The sequence below is a fragment of the Platichthys flesus genome, chromosome 1 (assembly GCF_949316205.1).
Source record: "Platichthys flesus chromosome 1, fPlaFle2.1, whole genome shotgun sequence".
Taxonomy (NCBI): domain Eukaryota; kingdom Metazoa; phylum Chordata; class Actinopteri; order Pleuronectiformes; family Pleuronectidae; genus Platichthys; species Platichthys flesus.
In genome coordinates, this window is record NC_084945.1 from 9170066 (window position 1) to 9185127 (window position 15062).

General features: G+C 44.9%; 1 protein-coding gene across 2 annotated transcripts in view; it reads right to left on the reverse strand.

Annotated features, from left to right (window-relative positions):
- Positions 1-15062, reverse strand: part of pcdh17 (protocadherin 17) — a 56647-nt gene that overhangs the window by 33379 nt on the left and 8206 nt on the right. For both annotated transcript variants that reach the window (XM_062381304.1, XM_062381296.1), the window contains exons 3-4: positions 1705-1763; positions 1224-1396 (exon numbers count right to left, since the gene is read on the reverse strand). In XM_062381304.1, the coding sequence (XP_062237288.1) occupies positions 1224-1396; positions 1705-1763 (232 nt within the window). The remainder of the gene's footprint in view (positions 1-1223; positions 1397-1704; positions 1764-15062) is intronic.

The window sequence follows — 15062 nt, forward strand, 5'->3', positions numbered from 1 at the left end:
TCCGCCCACCTCTGGACTCGAGTGTGTGTGTGTTTGTGTGCAGGTGCGACAATGTCCTTGTTTGAGGCCGTCAACAGGAAATTGATCGAGGTACACGTCCCAAAAAGAGGTTCTATTTGCACTGCGCTGGTTGTCTGCTGCAGCTCAAAGCCACTCTCAGCTCCCATTGTCATGTGTGTTGCCTGTATAGATTCTTTCACTCCCTCATGGACAATTAGATGAGAACATTTTGAAAATGAGAAACATATGGAGTTCTTTAATTGGCCAATTCTTCTTACCAACGTGTGGGGCTTTTTTTTTAAAACCATAAACCAGTGAAAATGATGGGGAAAAATGCTTTCCAGTCAGACATGCGTATTGGAGCACAGAGCGTTGAACAAATTGTCATTGTCCTTCCGCACGGAGTAAAACAGCCCTTCTGTTCTCTGGATTAATGGCGCCATTACAAAGAATCCATGTCTGGTATACAGCGCCTCACTTCTGGAGGCAGTGGGTGAGATACATACATCTCGGGGTAGTGAATTTGTATTTCTTTGGGACTACCTGTGCGGTAATAACCCACAGCGGGGAGAAATCCACCAAACCTCCCGTCCCATTACTTCTCGACCTGCTGTACAGTGCAATCCTGGCTCTTCTTCTCGCCCCCCCCTGACCTTGCACTAATCATGTGAGGTGGCTGGGGTAAAGGGAGGACTGCAACAACCCATATCTGGGGAGTTATTGTTCAACACATGTCATGTGTAATCTGCCCGACCCACAGCGCTTAGAATAATTATTCATATTTAATCAGCACACTGCGAAGCTACATGGCCTGCCGCTCACTAAGTCATTTTCCATGTTCCATTATCAAAGTTTCAGAGACGGCTGCTCAGGGAAGGGGGACTAAATGGAGAGGCTGAAGTAGTTGGGCTTATAAAAACATAATGGGCTTGTCTGCTTTGATAAACTGAGGACGTGTGTAGAATGCACACTCACTCACACCCTCTCACACACATACACACACTCACTCAGACACACACATTCAATGAGAAAAGTCTAGAGAACAAAGTATGGGGAGAATAAAGTAGCCAAGAATAAGTTGAGATTGTGATTGTGAGCGTTCAGGCAAGTCAAGAGCCCAATCGTTAATACAAATAACTTCAGCAGAGAAAACAGATTGATGGCCGTTGGAGTGTTTTTCGGCCGGCGCTGCAGCTTTCACTTTTTTTCCAATGAGGGCTCACCTTGTTCCAAAGGCGGCGGCTTCACGCCAGTGGCCTTCAGCTTGAGGGCTTCTTTTGCAGACATGTCACAGCAGGAGCCCTTATTGGTGTCCTGGTCGCTGTCGGCCTGGTCGCTGTCCCCGTGGCCGCTGTCTCGGAGGCTCGCTCGCTCGGGGTCTTTGAATGTTGAACTACTAGAGACATTAAGAAAAAAAAGGGAAACAGCTGAACGACAGGGTGCTCCTTTCTGTTTTTTTTTTCAAAGAGAGGAAGAAAAGAGGGCAGGTGTGTGTGTGATGATATTTTGCGGGATACAGCCAATACTGTGAGTGTCCACGTTTAAACCTAATTAAATGCACATGCCCCTTCTTCTTCCTGCCGCAACTCAGTAGGATCATTTGTCAGATGAGTAAACGTTGGCATATTGCGTTGGGACTGCTGGAGAAAAAGAAAACAAAAAACGGTCCGAGATGTGATGACGGTTACAAATCCGAACTCTTACCTTTGAACAAACTGTTGTCTGCTGCCCATATAATTAGGCTCAGCGGGGAAATTGTCCGTCTGTGGAGAAGAGAGAGAGAAAAGAGGGATGTAGTGCGGCTCGACAGAAACCAGTCCTGCTGTGAGACTAGATCTCGTGACACAGGATTAATTGCAGAGGAAAGAGAAAGAGAATACTAACATATTAAACAGAGCAATTAGACATCATGTATTCAATGACTACCAGTGTCAACTTAACATCCAGTGACCTCAATTACTGCACAAAGATGCACAGAGATTCAAAATAAAGTTTGCCACTCCCAATCTGTTCTGTTTTCTATCACCACATGCGGGGGGGGGGGGGGGGGGGATTGTTTGTGTGGAACTGGGACGTCTGTGTGCTCTACGTGCGGTCTGTTTGCTTTTGGGTTACATGATCATACACAGGGGCTGTGGGGGGGGGGGGGGGGGCTTCATGCTCTGTGGATCGATGGAAAAAGCACACACGCACACACGCTTGTGCACACACAGGAGACACACGCTAAGACACAGTGTGGCATGTAGGACAAATACCGCAGCAGAACAGGACACTGGTACGAACCCCGTTCTTCATAACCTGTACAAACACACTCCACAATCCGCAGCCCTGTGTTGTGCAGCAGTGCACTGCAGACTGGATCAATCACATTGGCACTGGAAAGAGCTGGACGCGTCTCTCTCTCTCTCTCGCCCGGTCTGTCTCCCTCTCGTTAATTACAGCAAAGGACGGCATATGAGGGATTTTAAATCATCTCCATTGAGATAAGGGGCCGCAAAGATCCCAGCGTGCTTCCTGGCTTTTACAGAAATGCCTGTTAACCTCAGCGATAATGACAACAACTAATGCAAAAACAATTAAATGCATTCCACCCCGCCCCCGTGAGGCTGGACTCAGCCAATCAAATCCTGGTAATGCGAAAGAGGAGGCAGAGGCAGTGGCTGACCTGGTATGGGAGTTCATATTGTCATCGTTCTTTTCCCTTAAGGAGGTTAGCAAGAACGCCAGCTATCAAGGCTGTAGTCCTGACGGTTTCACCAGCATCAAGCGCCGGGGTGCGCCCCTCATCGAGCGTTTGAAGCAGAAAGCATTCGTGTGATTCCAGCATAATTCATGAAGAACACAGGCAGAGAGAGAAGAATGCGTTTTGCGGGAGAAGCTCAAAGTCCCAGGTACAGAGAAGCAGAGAGGGTGGGAAACAAACGCCTTCAGGAGAAACAGCTTTCACATTGTGTTAGCGGTGTTCATCACAGTAACACAAATAATTTCCCTATGCAGTGCGCAGCTCTCGCTCCTGAATCGAGAGCAGTAAAATGTCATGTTCGGTGAGTAATGCTCGCTTGTGCCGGCGTTTTTCACATGCACAGCTTGACTCACAGTCAATACAGCATTTCAATGTCATCCGTGCTCCGCGGTGGCTCCGTATGAGAACGGGTGTGTGAAGGTCACACAGGCCGCCTCGGTGCTTTCACGTTCTATGGTTTTGCCGGCACCTTTTCTCTCTACCTGAACATTATATTGCACCTCCGCCTCCTTCACAAGGCTCAGAAAGAAAAACACCCACATCAATGGCTGGGATCTGACCACAGAGAGTGTTTGAAATGGTTTGGCATTGAAACGATAACAACTAGGGTTTCTTCGAAAAAATAAATGGATGGAAGGAGATGGAAATCTTTATATTGATGCACCCCCTTCAGTACTGTCCTGACCAGGGACTCATCCTTGGACATGTCTTTTAATCAGCTCAGCTGTGTTGGCGCCCAATCTGATCCCGTTGAAAGGACGTCGAGGGAAAAACGAATTTTCCGGAGTGTCACAGCTGCGCGACGTACATCTCAAATGACATCCTCGTGATAAATCACTTACAAAAAGCATTTTTCCCGTCTCCCCGCTGCCAGAGTTCACCATTGATTTAATCATCTAAAAACGGGGGGGGCCACTGTGCAACTTTGATACTGAGTTAATTTCGAATAAACCACTGAATCCCATTGTGTCTTATCTTGACAAAAGGGATGGGGGGGGGGGGGGGCATGTCACACTTGAACGAGCATGTGTTCTACATCTCGACACCACCCACCCCTCCTGCAAGCCAATAAAAAGCACATTATGCCACTTCATAGAAACCTCTTTCCTGCCAATTAGAGTCCAGGCTGATCTCAAGCCTCCATCTCTTCCTGTCTGTCTGTGCTGCCCAGCCCTCTCACTACAATGGGCCACTTTCCAATTAATGGATCGATAATGGCCTGTATGAACTGCTTTGTGCTCAGACAGTCACAGCCCACAATGAATACAGGATAATTTGGAAGGATGGCGAGGGGGGTGATAAATACCGGCTAGATATCCAGCAGTTGTATTATCATTATTATTAGACCCTGCACTCCACAGTACATCAAATGTATTTAGCGAAGCAAGAATCAAGAGTTTTTCATGTTGCCGACTTGTTGACTTCAGATTTTCACCTCGTGGACCTTTTTTCCCGAAATTGAAATTAACTTCACTGAACCGAAACTAAAGCGAAATGAAGTGACCCAAACTGCAGCATCTGTGCATTTGGCCTTTAGGGTTTTCACAATGCGACTCGCTTATTGACCTTAAACACGAGTCCTTGAACCTATTGAATACGAGATGAATCCAGATGTTGTGGGGTCAACATACTTTGCGTGGTTTTCGGCAGCGGCTCGTTTCGTGTGAATGAGAATTGCAAACGCGTGTTCTTGAGCTGTACTGAAGGATGCCTCGTATCTAGTGCACACAGCAAGGCCACAAAAGGTCAGAGGGATACTGAGTACAGTGAGGCTGAGTAAGTGTAAAAAGCTGCACTCTATTCTGTATTCCCTTTGAGGCCCTAAGACTGACCGAGCAGACAGCGGGCCGATTGAGACAAATGGGACGGGCGTATTGGAGAGCTATTCTACTCTCCGCTCCTGTTGGTGCATTTTGGGGCACCGTTCGTTCATGTGTTTGTGTGTATTTGACTGTGTGCGCACGTACATGTGTGTTTGATATCTTCGATAGTGGGGGGGGGGGCGGCGAACAAGGACAAATTGCAGCTTCTCTTTCACACATCATTGGACAGCTCTCTTGTATTCACCGGAACCAGAGTACACACCCTCCCTCTACCTGCCCGGCTAGGTGTGATACATGCATTTGTCCTCTACTGTCTTCCAAAAAACACACACAGCACTTGCTGTACCAGCGTATGCACGCGTTTCGTCTTGTCAGAAGGTGTGAGCGGTTCCAACTCCGCAATAACCTTGTCAGGAAGCCAAGAGACATCGGGACGGCAGGTTGTTTTTCTCTATTTTAAAGAAACTATGTCTCTGTTGTGTGCGTTTACGCATGTCTGCATATGTGTGATGTTACCACCAGGGGAACTGTAATTTACTCCTCTTGGAAAACTGTCAAAGCAGCTGCAGGAACAGCCAAAGAGGAAGAGATATTGAGGTTAGAGGAAAGAAAACCCTGTGGGAAAGAGAGGGTGCAGCAAAGGAGGGAGTTAAAGATGAAAAACGGAGGACGAACGGCAAAGAAACGGCAAAGTGAGAGGATGTGAGAGAAGGTAAAGAGAAAGTGGCGCAGGAACGAAAAAATAATTAGACTGCATTGATTACTTGGCGGCTAAGGAGCAATTGTAAGTGATCAAATCTAATTAGCTGCTCCTATACATCTTCCTGGAGATAACATACCAATCAATCCACGAGCTTAAGTGAACTTAAAGCCATCACAGGCTACTGCCTTCGGAACATCTTCCACTATCTTCCAAATTATTTAGGAGAGGTCTGGTCCAAATGAAATTTAGACAAGTAAGAAAGTGCTGCTGATGCCGGTTAATGGAGACCAGACGGATTGTGACCACACTGAGGTCTTATCCATTCAGACGGACGGCTCGCTAATGATTCTGGGCACTACTAAATCATAAAGGAGTTATAAGTTATCTTACGCATTTGCAGGCAGGTTTGGATTTCCGGCTGACGCTGCGTTTTTTGGTGACGCGCTGTAGTTGATGCAGTGTGGGTAAGTTATGCGGGCTGATCTTTGGTGCAGACAGACTGAAAAGAAAAAATACTTATTTTCGCAGTACAACGAATTTCCAGTAAGGGAGCATTCATACCTCGGCTGCTGGATTATTCATCTGAGCGGCAGGGCCTCGGCTGCTGGTGTCAGTGGGATATCTTAAACCATTTCCTTCTGTTGTTATGGTTTGACTGCAGTGTTTGTGAGCTGAAAGTCGGCGTAATGTTGGTCCAAAGAAATTAAGAAAAGAAATTCTGAGACTTGTTTTTCCAACTTTTGCTGGAAACATACTAGACCCTGACCCCCAACAAAATCCTCATTATCTGAATAATGGCTAAATGCAGGACGCATCACCCTCCTGCTGCTCCGTGTCCATGAGGTATTAAGTCCAGTTGCGGTATTGACTGCTGTTTGTTTGCTGGGCAGACAAACACATCCTTGCAGGAGGGTTTTGTGGGGAATGATTTGCTACAGTGATTCACCTGGATAAACTGTGTTGGTTTGCCTCAAAACCGCAATGGTTGTCCCAGGATGGCATAAGTCACGTTGAGCTGACACGCCATGTGACTTTTTAAAGCTCGGGGGTTGTTCGAAATAAGGTATAAACCTTCACGCCTCATTTCTCTGGCATGATGAGAAGCTGAATTTTGGGATAGCCGAGGAGAATTCGAGGAAATGTCTGCAGGCAAAGAGGGAAATACCTCAGGGAAGCACAGGAGACTGTATCGGGTTATATATCGATTATTTGTCCCGCCTCTGGTGATCAGTCATTTAAAGTATCTCTCTTAGTGACATCAGTATTTCTTCTCTTACCAGTATAATTGTACTAAACTCGGCTTCAGCAAAAAAATCGAACACAACCCAATCTGTGCCTCCACTGGCTTTAAATATTGCCACTGTTTGTTTTTTTTTACCAGAGCTACCATGGGAGCTTTTTGTAAAATAGCTGGTTTATTATGAACCCTCTAATCCAGCTAAATAGTTTTCATCTTGTTAATCACGGCCTGGCATAATTCATAATACAACCGCATTCCACTTTTGTTTTTTGTGCCCATGTTCACTTGATGAAGAATAAGGCTGTTTTCCTCCATTAAAAAGGGCTAAGTAGCACTTTGGAGGCTTTTATATTCAGTTGTATAATCCACATGACCTCTCCCTTGCATATTCGCCTGCTCAAAGGCAAAGACACAATATTCATAATTAATATGCAACCACTCGCGTTGATTGCCTATTATTTTGGTTGACCATACAGTGTCATTAGAGATGCCTATTAGGAGGCCAGTGAAAAGAGATAGAGGGAAGGTGCACAGGACGGAGCGAGGGCGGAGTTGGAGTCCTCTTCAGGAAAAGACGGATGAGACAAAAACCCTACTTCAAATCCACTTTCATTCAAACTGTGTGGTTACGACCACTTTATTATTCATTTGAGGAGGAGCTCAAGCAGGCAACAAACAAGTGACTACTTTGGTCACATTACTACGGGAGCATGGTTATATACAAGGCGGACAGCTGCATTTGCCTTCAAGTGCAACCGTCTTAAAGAGTCCATAAGTGTGTTTGTGTTTTTTTTTTAAAGTACTCTAACAACTGCCTCCCAACCTTCGTCATAATGTTTGTCATTTAATCTCAAAGACTAAATTACTTTAAAGGAGCATGAATAGTTGAGTCCAGAAGAGAAACACACCCAGAGTCTGAGGGAGACGGTCAACAAAGTGATTTTAAACTCGGTTCTTACGCCCCCGCCATTATCGTCTCGAGGATCAACTCACGTAGAAAATAATAAAATGGAATCCTCCTGAGAGAGAGTGCACATCACTGAAGTTGCTTTTCAAAGTACTCACTTTCACGCGAGCACAAACACAGACACACACAGACCCACACGCCCAGGTACTGGAGATCTTACTGTCCATCCAATTTTATGATGCATGGAAAATCGAATGTTGGGCCAAACTAAATCCTGGATAAACAAAATGGCCCAGAAGATTTTAATGAGCATAAAGTAATACAGAATAATCTGTTTACAACAAATTACACAAACTATACAATAATCTGTTGGTTTTTTTAAACTTCTACGCATGTAATTGATTTATTAACAGGATTATTAAGCTCCTATTCGATGAATCGTCCTTATCTAACTAAAAACAACATTACCCCATGAACAGATATGATGTTGACCAACTTCCCCTTGGGTAAAGATTACAAAAAGCTGACACATCGGAAACACACACGATGGCAACTTGTTTATTTTTTTTGATGAACAGACGTTAAATGAAACCAATTTGAATGTGACCCATTTTACAAAGCAGCTGTAGTCTGAGATCAACATGGGTCAAGGAATTTATATATATAATACTTTTGTATTATATATAAACAATGTAATGAAGGAAGCTCTAAAACTGGAAAAACTATTTTAAATTTCACCAAGCGAGCGGGATAATCAAATAACAAAAGATGAATTCTAGTTTCATAAGGGAGGAATGGGAACAATTCCTATAAGAAGCTGAAAACTAAATGCTAATGGAGTGAATTAAAATGGCTGACCCTGTGGTTTTAAAAAGTCTTCTTCAATCCTCCAGGAGCAGGGCGAGTGTCGTGTGGCACACTTGTGAACTACAAAGTTGATTTTCACTTGAATCAAATTGCTTTTCATGTCAAAAAAGCCCTGAAGTCCTACTGCACGCAATTCCTCTGGTGGAACACGGTGTCACACAGCACACATGCATATATGTATCAACATAAAACATATATGAGTGAGCTGGTGTCTGAGATCATGCGTCTTATGAGGCATCATTATAAGGTGTAGTTGCCTCTGTGTGCAGTGAAATATAATGAGGCATTCTGTTCCTGTGTTGGCAATCTAACCTTCACCAGAGGAAAAAAAAAAAAGCATCATTAAATGGGAGCCAGACATGAAATTGAGAAAAAAAAGTTCTAAATCACATCATTCTAGACAAAGAGGCTCTGACCAGAACAGGTTGTGACCCCATCACTGCTTTCCAGAAAGACGTTTTCTGATCTGACAGTTGCACCTCTACTTTTGGTGCACCTTTCTCTTTCAAACTGCTCTTTCAAACTGCTGTTATATTTTGAAATCATCATCTCATACCTTTGTGCGTCTGCAGTTATAACTGGGATTACCTTTTCAAAGATTCAACGCCGACAAAAATCCAGCAGCCAATTCAGTCTCAGTTTCAGTCTCTGAAGAGGAAGGCAACACAAGACGGCATCTTTGTACCGCTATCAACACAATCCACATCTGTGGCAGTTTAGCCCCAGGAGCAAATGGTAAATGTGGCTTTTGGCGTGTGTATATATATATATATATTTATTCCAACACACAAAACCCCCTAACACAGCAGTTTGGCAGCTCTCCTGAAATAGCAGCGTTGTTTTCCTCACTCTCTCTGTGAGACTCTTCGTGACGACACATTCAACCAGGTGGTGTGGGTAGACATGCAGCTGGTACCGCGTGTGGTTAATACAGGACGATATTTGAACTTAGTGAAAAGGAATAAGCGAGAGGACTTAACTTGTATGCCTTTGAAACTTTGGGGGAATAAGCTTAAAGTAAGGGGTGGGTGGGGGGAGAAAGAGGGCACTGTGTGATCTTGGGAAAGTAAGTCTCTTATCATTCAGTACTTGCTAATCAATAGTTACAACAGGTTCGGCGTTAACTGAAGTCTCGAGTCAGCACTGACCTCGTCTCACCCTCATTAGTCCAAAGCCAACTCAGCCCAAAAGATCCAAAGCCGTTCCAGAGGTGAGGGGTTTATCTCGCTCTACACCTGAAACCATACACAACACTTCTGACAGCCTGGGTAATATGCTTGTCCGCTTTCTTGCTGAGAGTTAGTTAAGACGACTGGAACTAAAGGACGATGATAAAGTGATGGGTTTATATTGCGATCGATCTTGAGAACATCCCCAGTCAGAGAGATCGTGACATTGAACCACTGTACCAGCTGTATTCAGGACTGTATTCAGGCCACCATAATAAGGTGGACTTCACAAAAAGATCTGAAGCTACTAGATGATTTCTCATGCTGTCCTTTTCAGACGGTCAAACAATCCAACGAGAGCTAGCGGTATAGCATTGCCAAATAAAGGACTTGACTAGTGCAGCAGTTATTTAGCTATGACTAAATCACTAAGATCCCAATTATCTTTGTTCGGCTTGAAGGTAATGAGGCAAGTACTGTATGTTCAACCACCTTTAAAAGGTAGCATCCAATGGATAATGTTTATACATGATGTTTGAACAAAGATCTAACAGACTCATTTGGAGGCTTTAGAGATGCAAGTAGTCGAGCTGTTTCTTATCTGAACGCTAAGCTCACCGATGTCGGTCCAGATTTGTGGAGAGTGGCGACAATCTTCTCATCCAACTTTCAGCACGAAAGCAAATAAGTGTATTTACAAAGTTAAAGCTACAACACTTTCCCTCTTCAAGTGATGGGATTCATTCAAATAGGCAGACGTTACCCGATAACGGAGGAAGATAATCAAAACTGCATTCATAAATAAAACATAATCAAAGCCTGTCTCCTTCAGAGTGTGGAGTTGATATCGAAATAAGAATAATCCTCATTTACCAACCGGGATCTCACCATTTCCACCTTCTATTGAGTCCTTGAGCATATAAATGAAAAACAGTCGACTTGTTTACATGCGGCTAAAAGCACAAATGTTAACTACCGTTTGAAGATGATATTATTAAACCCTCTTATCCAGTTCATGCATCGAATTTAACTGGAGAAACAATCATTTTCTAATTTATTTGCTGAAACACACCAAACTGCAAAATGTTGTCTGGTGTGCGGGTTAAAAAAAAAAGACAAGCGCTGAGGAGCTCGTGAACAAAAACATTAAAGGAGAAATTTATTCTGTTTGAATTGATGTAGGAAGAGCTGTTCCGTAGATGAAAAGATCTGAGATATTTCCCCAAAGCCCAGAGCCAAGGCCAGACGCAGATATAAAAACACACAAACCCCCACACACGCACTTATATCAATACATGCACAAGTGCACATGCACATACACACACCTGGGTTCTCCCTCTCTATTGCTCTATGCGTGCACACACACAAAGAGAGAGAGAGAGAGAGAGAGAGAGAGAGAGAGAGAGAGAGAGAGAGCAGATGGACTATGTATAGTCTCATTTCAAGGTGACCTATCGGGTGAGAGGCGATGAGGTATCCGAGCGGAGGAGGGGCCGGGGAAGAGGAGGAATGGATGACAGGAAGGATACTGTCCGTGCAGAAAAGGCTTTAAGATAATGCTCTGTTGTCAAAGTGTTGGACGCCAGCTCCTCGCGGTCTCTTTTAAGTGTGTCTATGGTGCATTAAGAATCTGTCAGGCCAGCTTTAGCATTAATCAGCTCGCCCGCAGAAGAAACAATCACACATAATCTCGAGCTCTAAACCCCGCTGACCTTCTCCTCAAATGCACAGATAAACTCCCTTTCAAAACCTCAGTCAGTTAAAGACACACACACACACAGGCCCGGGCTCTCGATCGCGCTTGTAATTTTCCTTTTTCTCCCCTCCCCTCTCCCCGCTCTCCCCGCTCTCCCTCCCCTGTAGTCTGGCTGATTGGTTCTCCCACAGCAGCACCCATGTCTCTCCACCTGGGAGTACAACGACTCAGCATGTCGACGTGACCTCAAGGAGGTCGCATTTCAGACGGCGTGCAGCGCTGCACGGAGTGAGAGAGGGGCAGTTTTAGCCCATCCATCTGGAAATATGGAGATGAAGAGGAGAGCAGAGGAGACAGTGGGACGAGGGATAAGAGAGGGGAGAAGGGCAGAGTACACACGTTCCATTCATCATCTCCGCACTGTTGAGAGTGTATAAATAGCCAGATCTGTTCGGAGTTATCATTGAGCCTGCGCTTCCATCGCGGCGCTTCATTTATTAAGTCTGTGCACAGATCAATACGGCAGACATATACACTCTGTGCTGTTGACAAGATAATCTCATCATTATGAATTTGGCTTGGGTCGTTCAGTAACATGAGCAATTGCAACGCTTATCTGAGACGACAAGAGCCGAGAGAAAGAGAGCGAATCCAAAAAACGAGAGTCAGAGCAAGAGTCGAGGACGTGTGGAAAGGGCGGGAGCGAGAACTACACTTTATTTTTATTCGTACACTAAGCAATGATCGGAGTGATGGATAATATATTGCAGTGTTTCACGACCAAACAGAGCAAAGATCAATGAGAAACGGAGCAAACCAGCAATTGATCTGAATGTGAAAGGCCCCGACACGACTTCTCTCCGAGACATAAAAACGCCAGTCAGGGGCCAATTGAGTACATCTGTATGGAACAATAGAAAAAGATGAGCCCAGCCAAATATACCGTTCTCAATATGCCATTAGCACTCGCCGTCGCCCCTGCCACCCTGAGGAGCAGACACGGCTAAACGTTTGGCGACAAATCTTGTGTGCCCACCACTTAGAGGGCCTTTTGTTTGGGCAATAACATCGGAGAGTGCCGACTCATTCGACTCTGTTGCCACAAACATATAACAGCCGCTGCAAAACACAGAGGCTGTCAATTCCCCTCAGACACACACACAGGGCTTTAGACGAGGGAGTCGGATTTCAAACTGTGCTACAGATACAGTGAACGCGGGAACAGAGGAGACGGTGGGATCTCTCCAGGAGTATTGGACTTTCTCAGACTCGCAAACAATCGCAACACATCGCTTGCAGGATTTCGCTGAGAGGAAAAAGACTCCTCGAATTGCAAAGCCAACTTCTGATCTGCGGATTGCGATATACTCCAGTCTTTGAGGAAGAGGGGAGAAGAAGCCTGTTTTTTAAGGCTGCATGTTTTGACACGTAGTTAGGTGAAACTAGAGACAACGAGGTGGCATTCATGGTATGTCCCTCCAATCAATTAATCACATTACTGATGAAGCTGAGGACGTGCTGAGCTGTTGCCGGCAAGGACGTGGAGAGGGAGATTTGGGGAAGCGAGGGATAAATCATTTCTCTTATACTAATGAGATAGAGGGTGAGAACAAGAGTCACATAACTCATTCTTTGAGCTGCGTGTTGTTGCTACAGCACATGCCTGGGGGGCACAGTGAAGGAAGATGCGGCAGAAATAAAAAGCTCTCTCGGGCTGGACCGGTGCCACGGCACAGCAGAGCGAGTTCCACTTTGTTTGACTTTGAAAGTGTTTGATTTACAAGCAAGGAGACCCAGCTGCTGGCAGTTCAAAGAATACATCACCGAGCCATGTAGGCCTGTGTAGCCTTCTGTTGCGGCAGATCTCAGGGCACATTACTATGAGGTCACTACCATCTTTATACCAAACTATTGCTGCAGGGCCGACCCCTCCACCACCACCACCACCCCCCCCCCCCCCCCCCCCCCCCCGCTGCTCAAACCGTTAAGTCTAAAGACCCCAGGAGAGATCAAAGAGCCCCTCAGGGGGCAGGCGGCCCCTTCAGGAAAACCAATTCAATCTGAGGGAACCAGCAAGACTGGTGCTTCAGAGCGCAGTGGGTGGTAGCACAGGTGCACGTGTGTCCGTGCACACACATACACACGCACTGAGACACATGGCAGCCAAATCTCAGATTGTTCCGCTGTGAAGGTTATGTTTTGTTTGTTTTTGTGACCTGCGATGATGCTTGGTCGGCTCCTTGTGCCAGAGTTGTTTGAGCACGAAGCCAAGTAAATGTTTCAGAGTCTTCAGGGAGCAAACACTGACAGAATCTCACTGAATCTTCTATTTTCTTATTGAAGAGCATGTGTTTAGGTGGTTGATATGAAATGGCAGCATCAGGTAGAACACACTTAGATCCATCTGTGTATTTGCAATGTAATATAAATATGCTCAGCTCGCAGTATCATCAAGTTCAGGAAAATAAGGCGCACTGCCGAACAAGAAAAAAAGCCACAATAAGCAAAAGTGGCAACAAAAAAAGCAACAGAAGCCGCCCTCTCCCTGCCTTATGATAATAAAGCTGAAAAGTAATTACGAAGTCTGATAGGAATTGATCTGAAACCACTTAGAATGCTGCCCGGCCTTCGGAAGGTAAACCAAGCCAAACAACGGCACTTGCTTCTCATCAGAATGACATGATAAAATGACAAGATATTCCGGCGTCAGAAAATTAGGCAGAGGAGACCTGACAATCCACTTCCCCTTTATCGCTCGCTCGCTCGCTCGCACACACACACAGCAGACACACACACAAGTGAACAATCCACAGTCCTATTATCGTGTGCCTGTCATCTCCAATAGGCTGCTTCCTATTCAACCAAACAAATTGGTTTAATGTGTCCGGCCAATCTGGTCCTCACAGAGGTTAACTTGTGATCTCACATCCTGTCTCGTTCTCCACACAAAACTAAATTCCTTTGTTGTGCTGCACAGTTACGAGCTGTGTCCACACGAACGCACAACAGCTGGGTGAACGCGTTTCTTGTTGCCGACCAATGAGACAGGAGCACACATTCATTATTGAGTCCAGTATTCCACCTATATCCATCAATGTATGACTTGATCTGCGTTTTGTTATTAACTACAGGAGGAAATTGCCTTGACTTGTGGGCAAAGTCAGGGCCCTACAATCATATTGAATTATTTAGCAAGGTGACAAAGGGATTCTTCTCAGAACTTGCAATAAATAAAACATGGACTTCCACTGCTGCCTCCAATATAGAACAACTTTTTTGGGGGGTACTTATAACACCATACTGCAACTGAACAATTAACTATGCAAAACTTTGAAGAACGTGTGACAGACGTGGAATCAGGAAATACGGCAAACACTGCACAACTTTTTTTTACCTGAAATAGCAGCCAATGATATTTGTGGTGTAACTTATTCCTAGAACAGATTTCCTCAGTCTTGTTTCCTTAATTTAACTCTCAAATCCATTGCAAACTAAAAGGTTGAGATTCTGACACTAATTTCCACTTTTCCCTGTGCTACACACATCATCAGTATTTGGGCGTTCATTACCAGGTTCCCTTTCCGAAAATGAGCAATTTCTGTTTCCCCACATAGCCCGTGTTCTGCCCTCCTCCTCCCTCATGTTCAGAGACCTCTGATGTTCATCGTGACATCTTCCGCTTTCCACTGATTTGTTAAACGTTATGATTTATTAATGAAAGAAGATGCAAATATAGCTGCTGTTTTGTGCTGTGTGCTGCACTGCTGCTCACACACCGAAGCTGAAACAAGTACCAGGGCAACAATACGAGTAATGGCAGCTAGTAAAAGAAAACATTCAATTACTAAATTTCTATGTTTTGCTTATACAAAGATAACATAATTTAGTGCTGTTCCCCGGAGCAACATTCTGCG